General features: G+C 47.8%; 1 protein-coding gene across 1 annotated transcript in view; it reads right to left on the reverse strand.

The window, feature by feature from the left end:
• Positions 1-2,149: 2,149 nt before the first annotated feature.
• Positions 2,150-24,116, reverse strand: part of LOC147113325 (uncharacterized) — a 161,352-nt gene continuing 139,385 nt past the window's right edge. Inside the window, 4 exon segments of the mRNA XM_085994257.1 lie at positions 2,150-3,745; positions 5,591-5,727; positions 8,770-8,872; positions 23,336-23,413. Of these exon segments, the coding sequence (XP_085850383.1) occupies positions 3,610-3,745; positions 5,591-5,727; positions 8,770-8,872; positions 23,336-23,413 (454 nt within the window). The 3' untranslated portion in view covers positions 2,150-3,609.

Below are 24,116 nucleotides of genomic sequence, written 5' to 3' on the forward strand. Positions count from 1 at the left end.
TCCCCCGCATCCCCCTCCTCCCCCTATCCCCCGCATCCCCCTCCTCCCCCTATCCCCCGCATCCCCCTCCTCCCCCTATCCCCCTCCTCCCCCTCCTCCCCCACTCCCCCGCATCCCCCTCCTCCGCATCCCCCTCCTCCCCACTCCCCCGCATCCCCCTCCTCCCCACTCCCCCGCATCCCCCTCCTCCCCACTCCCCCGCATCCCCCTCCTCCCCACTCCCCCGCATCCCCCTCCTCCCCACTCCCCCGCATCCCCCGCATCCCCCTCCTCCCCACTCCCCCGCATCCCCCTCCTCCCCACTCCCCCTATCCCCCGCATCCCCCTCCTCCCCACTCCCCCTATCCCCCGCATCCACCTCCTCCCCACTCCCCACTCCCCCTATCCCCCTCCTCCCCACTCCCCCGCATCCCCCTCCTCCCCACTCCCCCTCCTCCCCACTCCCCCTATCCCCCGCATCCCCCTCCTCCCCACTCCCCCTATCCCCCGCATCCCCCTCCTCCCCACTCCCCCTAATCCCCCTCCTCCCCCTCCTCCCCACTCCCCCTATCCCCCACCTCCCCACTCCCCCTCCTCCCCCCCACCTCCCCACTTCTCCTATCCCCCACATCCCCCTCCTCCCCACTCCCCCTATCCCCCTAAACCCCCTCCTCCCCCTATCCCCCTCCTCCCCCTAATCCCCCTCCTCCCCACTCCCCCTAATCCCCCTCCTCCCCACTCCCCCTAATCCCCCTCCTCCCCACTCCCCCTATCCCCCACCTCCCCTATCCCCCACCCCCCCTATCCCCCACCTCCCCACTCCCCCTATCCCCCACATCCCCCTCCTCCCCGCATCCCCCTCCTCCCCACTCCCCCTATCCCCCACCTCCCCACTCCCCCTATCCCCACCTCCCCACTCCCCCTATCCCCCACCTCCCCTATCCCCCACCTCCCCACTCCCCCTATCCCCCGCATCCCCCACCTCCCCACTCCCCCTATCCCCACCTCCCCACTCCCCCTATCCCCCACCTCCCCTATCCCCCACCTCCCCTATCCCCCTCCTCCCCACATCCCCTATCCCCCTCCTCCCCACATCCCCCTCCTCCCCACATCCCCCTCCTCCCCACATCCCCCTCCTCCCCACATCCCCCTCCTCCCCACTCCCCCTATCCCCCTATCCCCCACTCCCCCTATCCCCCACCTCCCCTATCCCCCACCTCCCCTATCCCCCACCTCCCCACTCCCCCTATCCCCCACCTCCCCTATCCCCCACCTCCCCTATCCCCCACCTCCCCACTCCCCCTATCCCCCACATCCCCCCTCCCCCTATCCCCCACCTCCCCTATCCCCCACCTCCCCACTCCCCCTATCCCCCTCCTCCCCACATCCCCTATCCCCCTCCTCCCCACATCCCCCTCCTCCCCACATCCCCCTCCTCCCCACATCCCCCACCTCCCCACTCCCCCTATCCCCCACCTCCCCTATCCCCCACCTCCCCTATCCCCCACCTCCCCACTCCCCCTATCCCCCACCTCCCCTATCCCCCACCTCCCCTATCCCCCACCTCCCCACTCCCCCACCTCCCCACTCCCCCTATCCCCCACCTCCCCTATCCCCCACCTCCCCACTCCCCCTATCCCCCACATCCCCCTCCTCCCCACTCCCCCTCCTCCCCACTCCCCCTAATCCCCCTCCTCCCCACTCCCCCTCCTCCCCCTCCCCACTCCCCCACTCCCCCACCTCCCCACTCCCCCACATCCCCACTCCCCCACATCCCCACTCCCCCACATCCCCACTCCCCCACATCCCCAATCCCCCACATCCCCCTCCTCCCCACATCCCCCTCCTCCCCACATCCCCTATCCCCCTCCTCCCCACATCCCCTATCCCCCTCCTCCCCACATCCCCTATCCCCCTCCTCCCCACATCCCCTATCCCCCACATCCCCCTCCTCCCCCACATCCCCCCTCTCCCCATCCCCCTCCTCCCCATCCCCTCCTCCCCACTCCCCATCCCCCTCATCCCCCACACCCTCATCCCCCCTCCTCCTCCTCACCCCCTCCTCCCCATCCCCCTCCCCCCCCATCCTCCCCATCCCCCTCCCCCCCCATCCCATCTCCCCCCCTCCTCCTCCCCCCACCTCCATCCCCCACTCCCCTCCTCTCCGCTGAGTGCATCCAACCTTTCATCTCGGAATCTCCAGCATCTGCAGGATTTTGCTTTTCATTTTTCTTGAGACGTGGCAAAAAGTCTGGGAGCCGTTCGAACAAAGGGGCAAAGTCCAGGCAGACTGAAGATGGGCGGGGGTAACTTACAGCGAGAGGAAAATAGAAAGGCATGAACACGGTGTCCGATTATCTTGGGAGACTTCCTCACCCCAAAAACGTGAGGCTGAACTGTGCTTCATGTACCACACAGTGTACATCATTCTCCCCATTGTATTCTTGTATCAGGGCTCGTGTAGAAATGTCTTCCAAGATGTTTCAACTCATTGCCTCAAATCTCCTTTGTCTAGAGGACTAGAATACAAGGGGGTAGAAGTTATGCTGCAGCTGTACAAAACCCTGGTTAGACCACACCTGGAGCACTGGGAGCAGTTCTGGGCACCACACCTTAGGAAGGATATATTGGCCTTGGAGGGAGTGCAGCGTAGGTTTACCAGAATGATACCCGGACTTCAAGGGTTAAGTCACGAGGAGAGATTACACAAATTAGGGTTGTATTCCCTGGAATTTAAAAGATTAAGGGGTGATTTGATTGGAGTTTTCAAAATATTAAGGGGAACTGATGGGGTAGATAGAGAGAAACTATTTCCGCTGGTTGGGGATTCTAGGACTGGAGGGGCAAAGTCTAAAAATTAGAGCCAGACCTTTCAAGAGTGAAATTAGGAAACACTTCTACACACAAATGGTGGTAGAAATTTGGAACTCTCTTCCGCTAATGGCAACTGATGCTAGATCAGTTGTTAATTTTAAATCTGAGATTGATAGCTTTTTGTTAACCAAAGGTATTAAGGGATATGGGCCAAAGGCGGGTTTATGGAGTTAGGTCGCAGATCGGCCATGATCTCACTGAATGGTGACACAGGCTCGAGGGGCTCAATGGCCTCCTCCTGTTCCTGTGTTCTTCAGATTCCAACGGTAATGAGTCAGTCAAGATGCCCTGGAAATATTTCAACAAAATCACTGAACATATTTGAAGATGGCTGCAGCCAAAAAAGGATTGGGAGGAGGGGGGGTGGGGGGAAGAGAAAGAGAGATTCATAGCTACTCCCCAAACTCGTGTGTTTTCCAGTTGGAATATTCCAAACAAACTGGATTTCTGAAATACCACACAAACGCATGCAACACACTAGATGGCTTTAACGGGGACAGAGATAAATATGTCCCCAAAACTGGAATAAAGAGTGTCAAAGTCAATCTTTCCTCAACCCTACACAGTACTTGGTACTTAATCCAACAGGTTAGATTTGGAGTGCAAATATCCAATTACAACCACTTTCAAAGAGATGTATCTAATGAGTACACTGACGCTCGTCAGATTGGCCCTGAGCTCTGGGAAGTTGTGCTGGAGTTAGTGCATTCGTATTACTTTGGGGGGGGTTTTGTCTCCAGGTACAGCACATCTCCTTCAGTGCTGCCAGGGTTTCTTGTCAACTCCTCTGTGCTCAGGAATGTGCTTGTAGCGGCATTTGTCTCCGAAATGGCAGCCAGTGGTACGCCAAAAGTAACATTCGTCACCGTCTACTGGGCCTTTACGCTTCGACCTAAGAGTTTAAAACAGTGGAAAGCATTAAAAGTCAGAAGAGAGTCTCTGACCACTTCGAGTCCAATTCTAAAGCCCAAGCCAACCAGCCAAACTCAACTAAAAGGAAGTTAAATGAAAGCTCTGACATGAATCTTGTCATTCGTGTGGAAATGACTTACGAAATAATACTGGGCGGCCTGCTGGTGGCGCTGTCCAGGGAGAGTATAAATACTTGGGCATGGGCCCAGCTTGCTCAGGACATTCTTTAACAGGAACTAGTGAAGGACACAACTAGACCTCCATGTTGTAAAACAGTTGATTAAAGCTTTAACGCTTAGACCAAGTGCCTAGTAGTTTTCTTACGTCAAGCTCTTCTTTTGTTTTAAATTAAATACCTCACACGCTCTTCTCCAGAAGATGATGACTTCTTGCTGGGGTACCATTCCACATGCACCAGGCACCCTCTGGGACCTTGTCCAAGTGGCTCCTTTTCACGGGCGAGCCGAGACGGCGACGGTCATTGGGCTATTTAAGATTGGGGGGGGGGGGTGACGGACATCACAGACATATCTGATCCCCGTCCTTGACCAATGTTCACAGTTCCAACAGAAGCTACTGGGCAGGAGTGCCAGCCAACGTTCCCGTTAAGCTGCACCGCGATCTGGAGGCCCCGCGCAGGCTGCTCAACGGCTGTACAACTGAAATAACCGCGTGTGCGCGAGAAATTGAATGGACTGCGCACTCCACCCCCCAAAAGAAAATTAGTGGGAACACTGGTGCCAACCCTGACTGGGTCTCCGCTCTCTAGTCCAAGAGTGCGGAGGTGAACTGTGGTACCTTTATCCCAGAGGTTAGCTAACTCAACGCAAACCATGGATTAACCTGGGACCTTCTGTACACTCGGATACTCACTGCCTTAAGCAGCCGAGCCATCAGGGGAGCCCAAGTCAATCACGATTTAATGGGTCAATGAAAATATTAATTGGCTAGCTCTTTCAAAGAGCCGGCACAGGCACAATGGGCCGAATGGCGTCCCTCCGCGCTGTATCGTTCTATGAGTAAGAGGCAGCATAGGAGTGCGGCATGATCACATGATCAGCTGCTTCCACTTGCCTTCTGTAGCACGTGCCCCTTTATGCTGGTCTTCACAGAAGGCTCAGAACAACGACGAGATGCTTCAACCCCAGTGTATCAGCTAACAAATCAAACCAAGGCGCTCCCGGGCATCTCCAAGCAGAGAGTTACACCGTCTCTGGTCACAGTTCAAGACGAGTTGGCCTGCATTTCTTCTATCCAATCGACCAAAGTTTCGTTCAGAAGAGTCTCGCAGATGCCCAGAAGCATATCCCTTCCTGATTGGATTTGGGGAAACTGCTCCCCTTTATAACATCAGCCTAACGATGCTGAGACAATGTCAACAACAACTTGCATTGATACAGCGGTGTTAATGTAGTTAAGTGTCCCAAGGCGCTTCTGAGCAATTATCAAACAAAATTTGACACCGAGCCACATAAAGAGAAATTAGGGCAGGTGACCAAAAGCTTGGTCAAAGAGGTAGGTTTTAAGGAGTGTCTTAAAGGAGGAGAGAGAGGTAGAGAGGTTTAGGCAGGGAATTCCAGAGCTTAGAGTCTAGGCAGCTGAAGGCACGGCCGTCAATAGTGGAGCGAAGGAAATCGGGGATGCTCAAGAGGCCTGAATTGGAGGAGCGCTGAGATCTCGGAGGGTTGTAGAGCTGGAGGAGGTTACAGAGATAGGGAGGGGCAATGGGGTAATGTCAATGGGGGTAAGTGACACTAAGCCCACACTGTCAAAGATCATGTGACTATCAATGTCTATACATCTGCCCCGCCCCTCGTGAACTTACCCGCACGCTGCCGCCACGATTTTCGGTTGTACCGACACCCGCACCGGGACAGGCGGTTTCTGCAGTGGGAAGCTGCTTTTATTCAGGTGTCTGTCAGCGTATCTAATTAGCAGCTTTGTGTTTTCTATTTCTTTACCCTGTGAATTAGGAGAGAGAATCATCACTGGCCAAATGCAACAAAAGGACGCTAGGTTCTGCCTGGTGTGCTTATCAGTCATAAAGATCAGGAAGATCCCAGGTTCAATCCTCGAGTTAGCTAATCTCGTCAGATAGTGGCAATAGGCATTAATTAGAATGTACAGCACAGAAACAAGACCATTCGGCCCAACTGGCCCATGTCGGTGTTTATGCTCCACACGAGCCTCCTCCCACTCCTCGTCATCTCACCCTGTCAACATATCCTTCTATTCCTTTCTCCCTCATGTACTTATCTAGCTTCCCCTTGAATTCACCTCAACTTCTGCCTGTGGTAGCGAGCTCCACATTCTAAACACACTTTGGGTAAAGAAGTTTCTCCTGAATTCCCTAATGAATTTATTAGTGACTACCTTATATTTATCCCCTAGTTTTGGATTCCCCCATAAGTGGAAACTATTTCTATACATCTGCCCCATCAAACCCCTTCAATAATTTTAAAGACCTCTATCAGGTCACCGCTCAGTCTTCTCTTTTCTGGAGAAAAGAGCCCCAGCCTGTTCAAGCTTTCCTGATAGGTATAACCTCCCAGTTCTGGTATCATTCTAGTAAATATTTTTTTTTTGCACCTCCTCCAGTGCCTCTATATCCTTTTTATAACATGATGAAGACCAGAACTGTGCACAGTGCTCCAAGTGTGGTCTAACCAAGGTTCGATACAATGTTAACATAACTTCTCTGCTTTTCAATTCTATGAGACAATTGGCCACAGCACACCTAGACTGGGGGCCGATGGGGTAAATGCTAGTCAGTGTTCCCGCTGTGGGTCCCTATTCAGTGACCTGTGAAAGTGCATGAAGATGCCTGGTGAGGATAGATAGGGTCTGGCTGCATTGCCCCCGCCACCCCCCACCCCCCCAGTCGAATAGCCCACTGACACTCACTGGCTAGACGCACACATAAAGAGTGGTCACTTGGGTGAGGTACGCAGAGGGCACCCAGCAGCCATGAGACACTATCCAAGGCCAGTGCCTACAGGGGAGAGGAGAAAAATCAAAGAGAGTATGAGTAAATGAAAGAGGGTTCAGCGAGCAACACGGATGAGTCTGGAACTTGGGGCTCAAAGTTCTAGGAACATAGAAATAGGAGTCGGCCTCTTTTTTAAAAATTAATTCACAGAATGTGGGCGTCGCTAGGAAGGCCAGCATTTATTGCCCATCCCTAATTGCCCTCAAGAAGGTGGCGGTGAGCCGCCTTCTTGACAACTGAGTGTCTCGCTAGGCCATTTCAGAGGGCAGTTAAGAGTCAACCACATTGCTGTGGGTCTGGAGTCACATATAGGCCAGACCGGGTAAGGACAGCAGATTTCCTTCCCTAAAGGACATTAGTGAACCAGATGGGTTTTTACGACAATCCGGTAGTTTCATGGTCACCATTACTGATACTAGCTTTTTATTCCAGTTTACTTAATTAATTGAATTTAAATTCCCCAGCTGCCGTGGTGGGATTGGAACTCCCGTCTCTGGATCATTAGTCCAGGTCTCTGGATTACTAATCCAGTAACATAACCACAATGCTGCCGTACCCATAATTTAGCCCCTCGAGCCCGCTGCCATTCAATTAGATAATGGCTGATCTGTATTATAACTCCATTTACCCACCTTGATTCCATATCCCTTAATACCCTTACCTAACAAAAATCTACCTAGGTCAGTTTTGACATTTTCAACTGACCCCTAACCGCTCAGCTTTTCGGAGGAGAGTGTTCCAGATTTCCACTAACCCTTTGTGTGGAGAAGTGCTTCCTGACATCACCCCTGAACGGCCTGGCTCTAATTTTAAGGTTGTGCCCCCTTGTTCTGGACTCCCCCCACCAGAGGAAATAGTTTCTCTATAATCCCAATCTTATTATTTTTGGCACCTGTCCATTTCTGTACATGGACCACTAAATCCCTCTGCTCCTCCACAGTTCCCAGCTTCTTACCATTTAGAAAATACTCTGATCGATCTTTCCTGGGTCCACCGTGGATGACCTCACACTTTCCCACATTGAACTCCATCTGCCACAGCTTTGCCCACTCACTTAATCCATCAAGGTCCCTTTGCAATCTTCTGCTCCCATCCGTAGTACTTACTGCGCCACCTAACATAAGTGCCATCAGCAAACTTGGATATACGCTCTCTGTTGCTTCTTCTAAGTCACTGATAAAAGTTCTGATGTGAGACTCACACCTTCACCTGAAGGGTGCCTTCAGCATACGCATGGAAGCTGCCCTCGTGCCTGTGGATCAGGTCACCAAGGGGCAACGTGCAGATCAAGAGGAGCCAAAACAAATGGGAGCCTTGAGGTACTCCTGAAAGCCACCGTGCCAGGGGAGGACGGAGAAGTCATTGCAGGCGATTTATGCTACCCCAGCAGTCGCATCCTTAAGTTTGCGACTTTAACAGGGACATACTGAGAGTGTTTAAAATTTCAGGTTGCATATAGCGACACCACAAGTCCCAGCCAGAATGGAGATGACTGGGTAATTCCCCCATCAATCACGCCTGCAGACCGCACTGCAGGGATTGATTTTACGCGCTAACTGTCCTCCACTCACTGCATTGTGCTGGAGAAATAATCCTGCTTTTACTGGGGGGGACATTGCTGTCGTTTTGGTCACGAGTTCAGTTTGCTGTAAAATAGATACGGTTTGCTGCAAGCCCGGCCGTTACTCCTGCCCTGCCCCCCACTCACTGAATGGCACAGTGGTGTCAATACTCACTCCGGAAAACTTATTCCTAGGGCAAATGATTTGGTGCGTTTTACCATCTGAATGTTGCCATTTTACTTTTTTTTTTTAAATCGCGAGCCGTTTATAAATGTTGTTTCTCAGCAGATTGAAGCGATAACAAATCATCTGCCTCAACAAAGTATTGTCCCATTTATCGGTAACACTTCCGCCCATCCCTGTTAATTTATTGACAAATCTAAGGACGCTGATTTACAGACGGGGTGGATAACAGAACAGAACACTGAAACGGCGACATCTTTCAGGCCTCACCTGCAATGCCGCCAATGCTTTAGCAGCTGCCACACGGCACTTGAAGTTGACAAATGCACAGAAGCGTTCGTGTAGTACCCGGATACTGTCGATCTCCCCGTAACTAGAAGGAAGCGGTTAGAAATAATTAGCATATGTATGGGTCGCAACCCATCATTTTTGTTTAAATACGTGCTTCCCATCAAACAGGAATGATGGTAATGATATTGGCAGCACACAGTCGCGTCATTCACAGGAGAGGATTTTAGGGCAGTGTCCTAGGCCCAACCATCTTCAGCTGCTTTCACCAATGACTTTCCCTCCATCATAAGGTCAAAAGTGGGCATGGTTACAGATGATTGCGCAGTGTTCAACTCCATTCGCAACTCCTCAGATAGTGAAGCAGTCCATGCCCGCATGCAGCAAGACCTGGACGACGTTCAGACTTGGGCTGATAAGTGACAGATAACATTCACACCACACAAGTGCCAGGCAATGACTATCTCCAACAAGCAAGAGTCTAACCACCGCCCCTTGACATTCAATGGCATTACCATCGCCGAATTACTCCCCCCCCCCCATCAACATCCAGGGAGGTCACCATTGACCAGAAACTTAACTGGACCAGCCACATAAATATTGTGGCTACAAGAGCAGGTCAGAGGCTGGGTATTCTGCAGTGAGTGACTCACCTCCTGACTCCCAAAAGCCTTTCCACCATCTACAAGGCACAAGTCAGGAGTGTGATGGAATACTCTCCACTGGCCTGGATGAGTGCAGCTCCAACAACACTAAAGAAGCTCGACACCATCCAGGACAAAGCAGCCCGCTTGATTGGCACCCCATCCACCACCTTCAACATTCACTCCCTTCACCACCGGCGTACCGTGGCTGCAGTGTGTACCATCTGCAAGATGCACTGCAGCAACTCACCAAGGCTTCTTCGGCAGCACCTCCCAAACCCGCGACCTCTTCCACCTAGAAGGACAAGGGCAGCAGGCGCACGGGAACACCACCACCTCCAAGTTCCCCTCCAAGTCACACATCACCCTGACTTGGAATTATATCGCAGATCCTTCATCGTCACTGGGTCAGAATAATGGAACGCCCTCCCTAACAGCACTGTGGGAGCACCTTCACCACACGGACTGCAGCGGTTCAAGGCGGCGGCTCACCACCACCTTCTCAAGGGCAATTAGATATGGGAAATAAATGCCGGCCTTGCCAGCGATGCCCACATCCCGTGAATGAATTTTTTAAAAAGTACATCATGCATCAATTAACAACTTGCATTTGTATATAGTGCTGCTCGGGTACAATGGGGGGAGGGGAAACGGTGGTGCCAAGCAAGAGGTTGAAGAGATCATGAAAGACTGGAATCTGTATAGTTCCTAATCACGTCTCCCAATCACCATCAAGCTCTACTCATGTAACTGATCTACTCTGAAGTACAATCCCCGTTAGGTAGGCAAATTGAGACAGAGGGAAGACCAGGAGTGCAGTCAAAGAGATCTAAACCTGGGAGCACAGCCACAATCTACTCAATCTCTCCTCATTGGACATCCCGCTCATCCCAGGGATCAATCTAGTGAACCTTCATTGCACCACCTCCAAGGCATGTATGTCCTTCCTCAGATAAGGAGACCAAAAACTGTTCACAATACTCCAGGTGTGGTCTCACCAGAGCCCTGTACAATTGTAGCAAGACTTCCTTACTATTGTACTCCAACCCTTTAGCAATAAAGGCCAACATGCCATTTGACTTCCTAATTGCTTGCTGTATGTACCTGCATGCCAACTCTCTGTGTTTCTTGTACGAGGACATCCAAATCTATCTGAACACCAACATTTAATAGCTTCTCACCATTTAAAAAAAATTCTGTTTTTCTATTCTTCCTACCAAAGCGAATAACCTCACATTTCCCCACATTATACTCCATCTGCCACCTTATTGCCCACTCACTTAACCTGTCTATATCCCTTTGCAGACTCTTTGTCTCCTCCTCACATCTTACTTTCCCACCTAGCTTTGTATCATCAGCAAACTTGATACATTACACTCGGTCCCTTCATCTAGGTCATTAATATAGATTGTAAATAGCTGAGGCCCAAGCACTGATCCTTGCGGCACCCCACTAGTTACAGCCTGCCAACCGGAAGATGACCCGTTTATCCCTACTCTCTGTTTTCTGTCTGTTAACCAATCCTCTATCCATGCTAGTATATTATTCCCAACCCCATATGCCCTATCTTGCGTAGCAACCTTTTATGTGGCACCAAAATGTCTTTTGGAAATCCAAGTATACTACAGTACATCCCCTTTATCTACCCTGCTAGTTACAGCCTCTAAAAAAATCTCATGTAGCTTGGGGTCAAATTTTGTTTTTTGATAACGTTCTTGTGAAGCACCTTGGGACATTTTATTACGTTAAGGGTGCTGTGTAAATGTAAGTTGTTGTTGTGCTGGTGTGCTTTTAAATGTCTAACAGTTAAGTCTGGGGAAGAACAGTAATCCAGAGGTTATAGGAACGGAGGGTGCAGACTGGGAACAACTCGAAAGAACCAGACACAAATCTGGCATTTCTGGACCCAGTAAATCAGGTGTACGTCTAAAGATAATCGTGCAGTCTGCATCTTTGTACCTGAATTGTAAAAGAACACAGAGGCCGATGTAAGAATAGCAGATGCGTGGGAGTAATTGCAAGCGGTAATCTAAAGCAAGGGTTCAGATGGTGCTAAACCATAAAAGACCAGCTGCAACCATTTAGGATCAAGCGATCTCCAAGGTGAGATCACTTCCTTGAAATCATTGAAGTTTTGCCTGACCTTTTTGTGTTCACACTGCTGCACAATGCCATTCTCACCAAAAGATAATAACTGGAGTCCTTACTGCAAGCTCAAGAAATAATCACTGGGAAATACTACAACCAGCATACATCACAATGCAATGCAATTGGTTTTTTAAAATTTATATAGGAACGCAAGTCCCTCGAGCCTCTTCTGCCATTTTATTAGATCAATGGCTGATGCGTCCCTCAACTCCACTTATCCGCCTTTGCTCCATATCACTTGATACCCTTACACTATCGCAGAAAGTTTAAATTACCCCCTTTAATGTCCACTCACTCTCACATGCACAGTCCAGGAGTGAGGTACAGGAAACTTTCAATTTACCGGCACCTAAATAACCGGAAATCTCGGTTAACCGGCAAAATTCAGGAGTAGGTTCAGGTAACTTTTATTACTTGCCTTCCTCCATCTGTTGCTGTGCAAGGGTGTGGCTGCAGCTGTTGCTAAGCTACAGAGACGTTTGCAACTTGTGGCCATTTTTCTGAACCTGTTGCTAAGCAACAGGGTTTGTTGCTTTATACGGAGCTCTCAGCTCCGTATCTTTTACTATAGCTTTTGGTTATCCGGAATTTTTGATGAACCGGCACCACGTCGGTCCCGTCCGTGCCGGATAAAAAAAAGTTTCCTGTACTCACAGAATCACAGAAACCCCACAGTGCAGATAGAGGCCATTTCGGCCCATCGAGCCTGCACCGACACATATCCCACCCGATCCCCGTAACCCCTACACCAACACATATCCCACCCTATCCCTGTAACCCCACGTATTTAATCCCCCTAACACTAAGGGTCAATTTATCATAGCCAATCTACTTAACCCGCACATCTTTGGACTGTGGGAGGAAACCGGAGCACCCGGAGAAAACCCACGCAAACACGGGGAGAATGTGCAAACTCCACACAGACAGTCGCCCGAGGCCGGATTCGAACCCGGGTCCCTGGCGCTGTGAGGCAACAGTGCTAACCACTATGCCACGTACTGTAAAGGAAAAAGCCATATTCCAAGAAATACACCATCCTATGAACAGGTTTCTGATATTATTAATACATGATGTACTGGGATTAAAAGTCTGGAAAGCCTCGGCAACACAAGCTGTGTCAATACAGGCTTCTGAGATAAGATGAAGTGTTAACACAAACTGTAAACACAAGCTTTTGAAATGGGAATTGACTGTTAATACAAAAACAATGGCCCTATTGAAACAGCAAGTTGCAGCTTCCAGAATGTCTGCAGTTTGGGAGCCAACACAATAGCAATGCCCAAGTAAAGTGTTAAAAACAGACACTTCGAACAGGAACACAGAATATTAAAAAACCATGTGCCTTTGATAAAAGTAACATCAAATGAAAGACAGGAAACATAAGTCAGTTATATAACCAACTAAGATGGCTAGGAAAACAAACACCCTAGTTGAAGTGTTTTTGATTTACATGTTGTAAAAGATACCTACAGAACACTTTGAAAATATGACTTCAATAGATACACCAAGCAATTACATTGTGTTTGTGTTGAACTTGGAACACATAGGAGTCACGACGTCTGATAATAACCAGTTAAGCCAATATTAAGAATTGAATGGAAGACCTTCGATAAAAATGACATCAAAGAGATAAATCTGTTGCAGCCATTTTATAAGTTTTGAAACACCTAAACAAGACAGAAGTCTGCAAGCTAACAGCTAAATTGACAGTAAGAATAGAAAAGAAGTCAATAAAAAGAATGACTAGAGGCAATTAGCTTCATCAGCAGAAAACTTCAAAGGATAAACCACTAAAAAAAGGTATAAAAATAGAGCTTTTCAGATGGAAAGTCAAAAGTCGCTGAAAAGGGCAAGCGGTTCTCAACTTCAGAGGCAGTCTCTGTAAGTTTTTAATTCTTTGAGTCTCGGGGATCGAAAAGGTACTCTTATTTGATTTTGGTGGATATTCTGGATTGGTGGATATTCTGGATTAAGAAATAATAAGAAATGTAAAAATGTACGAAGTTATGATTTGAGAATAAGGATCTCTGAGAATAAAAAATGTAAGCTATTTGTATTTTGAACTGTTAAAGTCGCGATTGACTCACAAGCTGTTAACTGAATGTCGGTTCTTTAATAAATGTATATATTTTTAGAATTGTCTCAATTAGTATTTCTGTATCAAACTCGCGAACTCAATCTCTGTATATTCTTTTGTGAGGAGTTGCAGAATTCTGGGGGGTTTTCCAGACCCTCATAATATCCGGAAGGTTACAGTCTAGTTAAACTTATTAAAAGTGCTATCTGGAAGATGGTAACATCTTCAGTCATTCCTTTCCTTTAGAGAGAGATAGCCTGGACCTTTAGACCCAATTAAGCGTCTTATACAATTCGGCTATCTCTAACTTTAGTTGAAGGTGAGCGTCTGGGGAATACGCCGGATCTGGGGTAGCCTAAAAAGGGCTAGGACTAGTAATTATCCCTTCAGTACGGGATAAGAATCAGAAACCTGGCTAATTGTTCTCATCCCGAGGTTGGCCCCAGTTGTAAACACCCCTACTGCCATCATGGTCGAAATCGGCTCATCGTCACAGATCGGGGATCAAACCCGGGGACTATATTGGCTCAGTTCCACACCGGGGTGATGATCCTGAGCGGCTGGGCAGTGGGAAGCAGGAATCGGGCCATCTCCTATCCCCTTATAAAAAAGCAAAAGCCAGAAGTTTCTCTCGGGGAAAAGAGACAGAAGACCAGGTGTTGTTACAGTTGCTGGCTTACATCATTGTTAGTTATGATGAACTACACCCATATCCAGATATATACAAGAACCAAAAATCTGGCATTTTGTCTAGACTAAATAAAAGATCCTGTTATCTGTTGCTTACACGGATCTTCACAACAGACAGTCCATTTACCGAGGGTGCTTATTTACCCTTTGTGAAATGGTCGGGCCCGCTTTAAATATAGTCAGTCAGATTTCATGCAGAGGCAGCGAGTTCCTCTGGAGTCTGATCATGCCGGTGTCAGAGTACGGCTGAATTGCTGGAAGATGAAAACGGCTTGCAGCAACAACAAGAAAGTTAAATTGGCGGTTTGTCTGCAGCCAGTCAAATCCTAACCCAAGCAGAACACTTCTTGGCAAACAGTGATGTGGTGTCAGGACTCAGCTGTATAATGTAATCGTCACCATGTCCTTCAGGAAGGGTAGAATACAAGACAAACAATTATGGTTTGGCAATGTGGCCAAACGTGACGAGAATATCTTTCTCGGAGAGAGAGAAATTTGCTTTCCGACGATACAGTACCACTGTTTAAAAAAAAAAATTATTCATTCACTGGATGTGGGCATCGCTGGGAAGGCCAGCATTTATTGCCCACCTCTAATTGCCTTTGATTGGCTTGCTCGGCCATTTCAGGGGGCAGTTAAGAGTCAACCACATTGCTGTGGGGGTCTGGAGTCACATATAGGCCCAGACCGGGTAAGGACGGCAGATTTCCTTCCCTAAAGGACATTAGTGAACCAGATGGGTTTTTACAACAATCCAATAGTTTCATGGTCACCATTACTGATACTAGCTTTTTATTCCAGATTTATTTCATTAACTGAATTTAAATTCCCCAGCTGCCGTGGTGGGATTACGAACTCGCGTCTCTGGATCATTAGTCCAGGCCTCTGGATTACTAGTCCAGTCACATGAACACTAGGCCACCATTCCCATTACTATGTGGAGTACTTGCTGTGCTGCACTGTACATGCTCTCTGCATTGAGCGTCTGTCACAGTTTAGCACCGAGGGTGTCCCTTGGCCGGGAGCTTAGGTCAAGCACAGAGGACAGGGTAAAGAGGTGCATTTGGCACCGGGGTTTGACCAGTGAGCGATCTCAGAGAGATCGGGAGGAGGGGGGAAAACAGAGTGAGGCTGATGGGAATTATCTGTGCATCGGTTAACCAGGGTCCCCCCCCGCCTCCCCCGAGACTGTGGGAGCTGGAGGGGGTTTGTGGCGAGAGGGTGGGCAAAGTGTTCTTGCAGGAGGGGACCCACACATACAAGGTGCTTTCCCAACTCTGGACATGCTTTAATTACTAATATCCTGAAAATTCAAAAATAAACATTTTCTAACTTGGTGGCAGAACAAATACGTGTTGCTTACATTTACAGGATATTGACGGAACCTAGCACTGAACCGCTCCCATTATAATTTGCGGTATACAGTAGTAGTTAGATTTTCAAGATTTGAGACAAAAATGTTTTGGTTCACACAGCAACAACTTCCATTTATATAGCAGCTTTAGCGTAGTTTGAAACATATAAGATTCTGAGGGAGATTGACAGGGTAGATGCTGAGAGGATGTTTCCCCTGGCTGGTGAGTCTAGAACTAGGGGTCACAGTCTCAGGGTAAGGGGTCGGTCATTTAGGACTGAGATGAGGAGGAATTTCTCCACTCCGAGGGTTGTGAATCTTTGGAATTCTCTGCCCCAGAGGGCTGTGAATGCTGAGTCTTTGAGTATATTCAAGACTGAGATCGATAGATTTTTGGACTCTTGGGGAATCAAGTGATATGGGGATCGGACGGGAAAGTGGAGTTGAGGTCGAAGATCAGCCATGATCTCATTGAATGGCGGAGCAGGCTCGAGGGGCCGTATGGCCGACTCCTGCTCCGAATTCTTATGTCCTTATAAACATCCCAGGGCGTTTCACAGGAGCGTTATCAACCAATATTTGTCACCGAGCCACATAAGGAGATATTTGGGCAGGTCCTTGGTCAGAGGTAGGTTTTAAGGATCATCTTAAATGAGGAGAGGGGGGTAGAGGTTTACGGAGGGAATTCCAGAGCTTAGGGCCCAGGCAGCTGAAAGCACAGCCGCCAACGGTGGAGCGAAAGATATTGGGGGTTTGCGCAAGAGGCCAGAATGGGAGGAGCGCGGAGATCTCGGGGGGGGCGGGGTTGTAGGGCTGGAGGAGGTTACAGAGACAGGGAGGGGCGAGGCCATGGAGGGATCTGAACACAAAAGGTGAGCGCGCAACTTCAATATCAACACCGAAACCGAGTGATCTGGTCAGCAGTTGCTCACCAATGTAAACCAGCGGACGCCAATGCAATCAACCACGAACACACTTTGAATGGATGGCTAACTATCACTTATGGTAAAGTGGAACCTAGCGGTTTTTACGTCGGGTTACGTGCTGCACTAGTGCAGCTGCTTCCCAAGGTGCGACTGTCATGCGGCCAATGGCAAACCCACAGAAACATAGAAGATAGGCACAGGAGTAGGCCATTCGGCCCCTCGAGCCTGCTCCGCCATTCAATGAGATCATGGCTGATCATCCAAATTCAGTACCCTGTCCCTGCTTTCTCCCCATATCCCTTGATCCCTTTAGCCTTAAGAAATATATCTAACTCCTTCTTGAATATATTTAATGAATTGGCCTCAACTGCCTTGTGTGGTAGAGAATTCCACAGGTTCACCACTCTCTGGGTGAAGAAATTCCTCCTCATCTCAGTCCTAAATGGCTTACCCCTTATCTTTAGACTGTGATCCCTGGTTCTGGACTCCCCGACCATCGGGAGCATCCTTCCTGCATCTGGTCTGTCTAGTCCTGTTAGAATTTTATAAGTTTCAATGAGATCCCTTCTCATTCTTCTAAACTCCAGCGAGTATAAGCCTAATCGACCCAATCTCTCCTCATACGTCATTCCTGCCATCCCAGGTATCAGTCTGGTGAATTTTCGCTGCACTCCCTCCATGGCAAGAACATCCTTCCTCAGATAAGGCGACCAAAACTGCACACAATACTCAAGGTGTGGTCTCACCAAGGCCCTGTACCAAAGTGAAGCTGCTGGATTAGATTAGGCCAGTGAACGAGACAACATTTTTCTTCCCGTTAATCTATCGGGAGCAGGCGGCACTAGCACAGGTTCTGAGCAGCATCAAAGCAGCTTTTGTTTCCAAGACATGTTACACATCTATCACGTAGCCTTTGACTAAACACCTCATGATGTAATATATGATTTAAATCATTAGTTCAAAGCCTCTTGAGCAATGCGTCTCGACAGGACAAGTAAAACATTAAATTATACAATGTCAGTATTTATTTTGCCTTTCCCTCGTTCAGACAGCTTATTTTTGTGCTGGTGTCATTGTCTAGAAAACTGACACAAGGGAGTCCCTGAACCACAGGGAGATAGCTGCTATTTCCAGTTCAAGTACATAATTTTGAGATTGTATAATCTGGTTCCCATAAATCACTCAAAATTATTTCCCGAAAATGTTTTCCAGCTGTCATCGCAGCCTCTCTCAGTTACTGACATTTCAAATATCCAAAAAGGTTGAAACAAAATTTTAAAAATATTAAAAACATATTTCACATTAGTATAATTACATTTTAAATAAATTAAATTGTGTCTCTTAATGTCTTCTCTCTGTACAGTATGTGCAACAAACTTGTAAATCCCTTTATAAAGAATTTACGATGTTGATGCAAATAGACTACAGAGGAAATAGTGTTCGATTAGCACGTGACTGTTAAGATCGCATTTGCAAGAGTAAGCATGCGAGAATGTGTTCTCATGGATGAGAGTATAAAAGTGCAAATAGGACTAAATAAGACTGGGGTTGAACATTAGTCGGAGGTTATTAAACAGGAGGTTTTTCAGAAATCTTTACATTCCTGTTGCATTTTAATCCAATTCCTTTACACTGCTTCAACCCATTCTCTGAGTGAAAGAAAAAAGACTTGCATTTCTGCAGCGCCTTTTACGACCTCAGGACGTCCCAAAGCACTTTACAGTCAACAAAGTATTTTTTTCTTCAAAGTGTAGTCACTGTTGTAATGTAGGAAACACGGCAGCCAATTTGAGCACAGCAAGCTCCCACAAGCAGCAATGTGATAATGACCAGATAATCTGGGTTTTTTTTTTTAGTGATGCTGATTGGCCAGGGCACCGGGGAGAACTCCCCTGCTCTTCTTTGAAATAGTGCCATGGGATCTTTTACATCCAGCTGAGCGAGCAGACAGGGCCTCGGTTTAACGTCTCATCCGAAAGACGGCACCTCCGACAGCGCGGCACTCCCTCAGTACTGCGCTGGAGTGTCAGCCTAGAATTTTGGGCTCAAGTCTCTGGAGTGGGATTGTAACTATTCAATCTTCCTTAAAAAGCTACTTTTAATCTTTCCATTATATATTAAATTTGGTATCTGGGGCACGGATTTCATTGAAAACTCATTGCAGGTACCTGCAGTACCTGTTACTCCAACAGGTGGCACTGTGATAGGTCATTCCAATGTTAACGGTGTCATATGGTGTGACACACAATAGCTGCTATTTCCAGTTCGAGTATATAATTTTGAAATTGTATAATCTGATTCCCATAAATCACTCAAAATTATTTCCCGAAAATGTTTGCCAGCTGTCATCGCAGCCTCTCTCAGTGACTGACATTTCAAATATCCAAAATAAAAGGTCGAAACAAAATATTAAAAACATATTTCACATTAGTATAATTACATTTTAAATAAATTAAATTGTGTCTCTTAATGCCTTCATTAAAGTTCTTACTTGAAGGCCGCAGCCTCTCCCAAAAAGCCTGGGTGTGGAATTGATATTTTTAACTAGAGCTGTGACTTGGATTGTGCCCGTGAGTGGGAGTGGAGGGAGTAGATGGAAGGGTTAGGGGATGAGCGGAGTGACAGCAATGCAAGGGTAGTGAAGGAAGCAGGAGTTGATCAGGTAGATAGGATTAGTGAGGGGGTGGTAGGAAGGGCAGAGATAGTGCAAAGGTGCAGGGGTACAAGATGCGATGTGAGCGAGGGGGGGAATTTTGTTATTCATTCTCGGGGTGTGGGCGTCACTGGCAAGGCCGGCATTTGTTGCCCGTCCCTAGCTGCCCTCGAGAAGGTGGCGATGAGCCGCCGCCTTGAACCACTGCAGTCCATGTGGTGAGCCGCCTTTATCTTGAATATAACGGAGTGTCTCGCTAGGCCATTTCAGAGGGCAGTTAAGAGTCAACCATTTTGCTGTGGGTCTGGGCTCACATATAGGCCAGACCGGGTAAGGGCGGCGGATTTCCTTCCCTAAAGGACACGATGGGTTTTTATGACAATCCAGTAGTTTCATGGTCACCATGACCGACACTGGCTTTTTAATTCCAGTTTTGTTTAATTAACTGAATTTAAATTCACTAGCTGAGGAAAAGTAGGAGCGATTGGGCGAGCAGGTGAGACTGGAGCCACCCAGAGTCACATTTTCTCTGCAAAAAGACAGGAGAGCAATGCAGAAAGGACAGAGAGAGATGTAAAAAGAGAAGTGCATGGGGATAGAAGCAAAAACAAACAGAATGACCGTGACAGAAGAGGAGAGACAGAGAGAAACAGCAACATAACATCAGCGATAGGCGAGAGAGTGGTCATATTCTCCGACTAACCGTGTGAAATGCCACAGGTCATCAAGCAGAACAACAACAACTTGTATTTATATAGCGTCTTTAACGTAGTAAAACGTCCCAAGGTGCTTCACAGGAGTGTTATAAGACATCAAATTTGACCACAATAAGGATATTACATGAGCTTACTTTTCAATTGCACACACGCTCTCAACTCATTACAAGTCGTACATTCTTGCTGCTCATTTTTGTACCATAATTGCATATTTTTCATGTTTGTAAACCCAAACATTGGTGGCTCCTAGCAAATGGGCGTGAACTCACCAGCTCCTCAAGCTGCTGAAGGTGCTAAACGTTTTGCGTGAGGTAATGCTACATTTGACTAGTTTTCCTTCCCCTCAATGCTAACATAGCCTGCCTTCCCATCAATACTGGTAGACCCTGGCCCAATACTGCCAGATAATGACCCATCCTTTCACTGCTCCAGGGTCCTCTCCACAGTCCTTGTGGACGACAGGTCTAGGCCAGATCAGCGAACCCCTCTTCAGTGCTGGTCCCACACAACACCATTTCCCAATGCTCCAAGAAGCCCCATCTGCTGTTCCTAGATCCCAATAACCCCCCTACCTAACTGTCAGATCCTAGGACACGCTCTCATTACTCTCCCACCCCAGGACCAATCCCAAAATTCCTATAGCCACAATCTCTCCTAATGCTGTCATGCCTCTTAAGTGCCTTCCCAAGTTCGCCCGCGCCCAAGGCCCTGAATCCCAATACTCGCAGATTCCAACACACAAATAAAACATCTTTAAAGTTAATTCCACAGATTGATTTTAAAAAGGCACAAGATTGTGACTCACCAATCCTTTTCTTTTTATTAGGGATGTTGGACGCAATTAATTTCTCCCTTTGGGCACACACGCTCAGCTGCAGACGCTCCGAGGTCAGGTACAGCAAGGGGACCAGCCTTCTAGCCTGTCCAAATAACGCTTCCAACTTCAGAAGAGCCTTCCCACTGGACCAGGGTAATGATTTAATTGCCCAATTCGTACCGAGTTACAATCGCAGAATTTTACACCACAGAAAGAGGCCATTCGGCCCATCCTGCCTGTACCGACTCTCAAGGGAGTTATCCACTTAGCCCCAATCTCCTGCCCTTTTAACTTTAACAAATATATACATAGGTTTGGTGTTGTGAATGTGTGCTCGCATTGGACTGTAACGTGCAACCTCCCCAACACATCTCACTTAGAAATCAGAACCAGCAGAGAGACTCGAATCCCACTGATTTGGGCTACACGTCAACTCAAGTGTCGGAGCTGAAAGGGACAATTGAAAGAGTTGAGGTCAAGACACTGGGCTCATTTGGAAAACCGCCAGATACTGTAGTAGGGTTGGTATTATGGAAGTTTGAGATCAAATGGGCCAAATGTATTTTTTTTTTTTTTTTTAAAAACAGTGAAATGAGGTTACAGGAATTTTTTTTAAAATCCGGCACTGACGGGACCGACGTGGTGCCGGTTCATCAAAAATTCCGGATAACCGAAAGCTATAGTAAAAGATAGGGAGAGCTGAGAGCTCCGTATAAAGCAACAAACCCTGTTGCTTAGCAACAGGTTCAGAACAATGGCCACAAGTCCCAAGCGTCTCTGCAGCTTAGCAACAGCTGCAGCCACACCCTTGCACAGCAACAGATCGAGGAAGGCAAGTACAATATGAAGTAAAACTTACCTGAAACTACTCCTGAATTTTGCCGGTTAACCGAGATTTCCGGTTATTTAGGTGCCGGTAAATCGAAAGTTTCCTGTATTTGTAACAAGCAGTTCAACTGGAGGAAAGAAACTCTGTACACGCTCAGGTTGTCTTATTGCGAAGGCCCATGGCACAATAGGATCATATTATGCACAGAAGGTAGGTGGGACTTGGTTTATGGGTCATAGTCACTGTGATCTCCTGGAACTTGTTTTTGATCGTCTTAGAGAGGAATCCCCCGGAATTTTTCCCCTTGAATTGGCCAATGGTGTTTTTTTCAAACTTTCTTTTGCCTCTCCCCAGAAATTACATGGGACTCATAATGCTTTGGCATGTCATGACCAATGGACCAGCTGGTCTTTAGCTGTCCAATATTTTGGTATGTTAATACACTGCCTTGTGTGATACTGAGCCGTAGGGAACAGGAATAAGGACCTTTTTCATCCAAAGCTATCTTGTCAGCACTTAGACCCTACCCACTCACTCTCTCATTGGAAGACTTTTAGATCAGACTAGTCCAAAGTAGCATGTCTTTGGAGGACATCAGGTCTTCAATAGCGAGATCTGGAGTTGTGCTTAATAACATTTGCTGATCGGGGAGTAAATATACAGAACATTCCCTCTGGAGATTAAGGGCAGGATTTTCATTGGGCCGTGGAGGCAGGATTGGAGGCGTGTGGGGGGGTTAAAATCTCGAAATCGGGGGGGGGGGGGGGGGCACGAACCCATCCCGCCCCCAACCTGTCTCCATGCCAGTTTCAAAGGAGGCGGGTACCCGACCTGTGCTGGGACCCGCCTCCCCGAGGCGGGAAGGGGATTAGTGCCAATTAACTGCCTAACAGGTAGTTAACAGGCAGTTTTTAGCCTAATCCCTATTTTTATTGCTGAAGTGTGGGATTCCCGACAGCTCCAAACCACGCCAAGTTAGCGAGGCGGACCGTCGGGCTGAAGGACTTGGAGGGTTCGAGATGTCCGGTGTTCAGGTGAGTGATGGGTACATGAGTGCAGAGGTAAGTGTGTTTGGTCTGTGTAAAGTGTTTAAAGAAGTTTTACTTACCTTTACTTACCTTTACAGCCTTCCTTCCCTCAGGTCTTGGGAGTCCCTCACCTCACCGGCACAGAAAGCAGAATGGCCGCGAGCTGTCAAAAGTTGCAGCATTCAGCTTTCTGTTCTGGAGAGATCTCTAAATCAGCCTGAGAGGAAGGAATTAACTTAGAGTACAGATTGTCAGTGTTTGACAGCTTCAAACAGCTGTCAAACGCTGATATTTCATCTGTCAAAAGCTCTTGACAGATGAAATGTCAATCTGTGATGTCACCTGTTGCCGGGTGGCCCTTAATTGGCCTGCTGAGCCCACTGGGCGGGCTCAACAAGGTCAATCCAGTGAAAATCATGTGGGTTGGCCACAACTCGATGGAGGCGGGACTACAACCCCAAAAGTTGTAGTCCCGCCTCCTACACGCCTCCAGAATCAAAATCCAGCCCTTTATGTGTAGGGTAGAGTTGGCGATGGGCTAGACTGTGCACTGCCTACAGGAGAGGGCCCGTCTCTCTGACTGCTTTCTTCCATTTAATAAAGTCAGTAAAATACGTGCAGTTTGGCAATCTGTAAATGCAAACGCTGAGTAGGTTTAATACTTACTTTCTAAACAGATCTTTAAGCTGTTTCTCTTTGACGTGCACTGTAACATTTCCAACCCACAACGACACACAAGGAAGCCTAAAGAAAGAGATATATAATTTAAAGAGAATTGTCCAAGACAATGCTCCTCCCTCAATCACCGCCACTAAATGCAGAGTAACTGGAAGCACCGGATCGTTGCTTGCGGAGTCTTGCCATGCACAAAATGGCTGCTGTGTTTGCCTGCATAAAAACAGTCGTTGCACTTCAAAGTGATTCAAGGTTTGCTTGGAGAGATTTCTCAGAATCAAGAATGTAAATACAAGTGTTTTTTATAAATAAAGACTTGCATTTCTACAGCACCATTCACGAACGCAGGACATCCCAAAGTGCTTTACAGCCAATGAAGTACTTTTTGAAGTGGAGTCACTGTTGTAATGTAGGAAACGCGGCAACCAATTTGTGCACAGCAAGGTCCCACAAACAGCAAGGTGATAATGAGCAGATAATTCTTAAATTTTTTTTTTTTTTAAAGTGATGTTGATTGAGGCCAGGACACCAGGGAGAACTCCCCTGCTCTTCTTCAAAATAGTTTTACGTCCACCCGAGACAGCAGACGGGGCTTCGGTTTGACGTCTCTCTCATCCAAAAGACGGCACCTCCGACAGTGCAGCACTCCCTCAGCACTGCACTGGAGTGTCAGCCTGGACTTTTGTGCTCAAGTCTCTGGAGTGGGACTTGAATCAGAGCCGACTACCGACTGTGCTGGAAGATATTTTTTCCGTACATTACTTATGTCTTT

The sequence above is a fragment of the Somniosus microcephalus genome, chromosome 8 (assembly GCF_052327205.1).
Source record: "Somniosus microcephalus isolate GS21.2 chromosome 8, FLI_Smic_1.0, whole genome shotgun sequence".
NCBI lineage: Eukaryota > Metazoa > Chordata > Chondrichthyes > Squaliformes > Somniosidae > Somniosus > Somniosus microcephalus.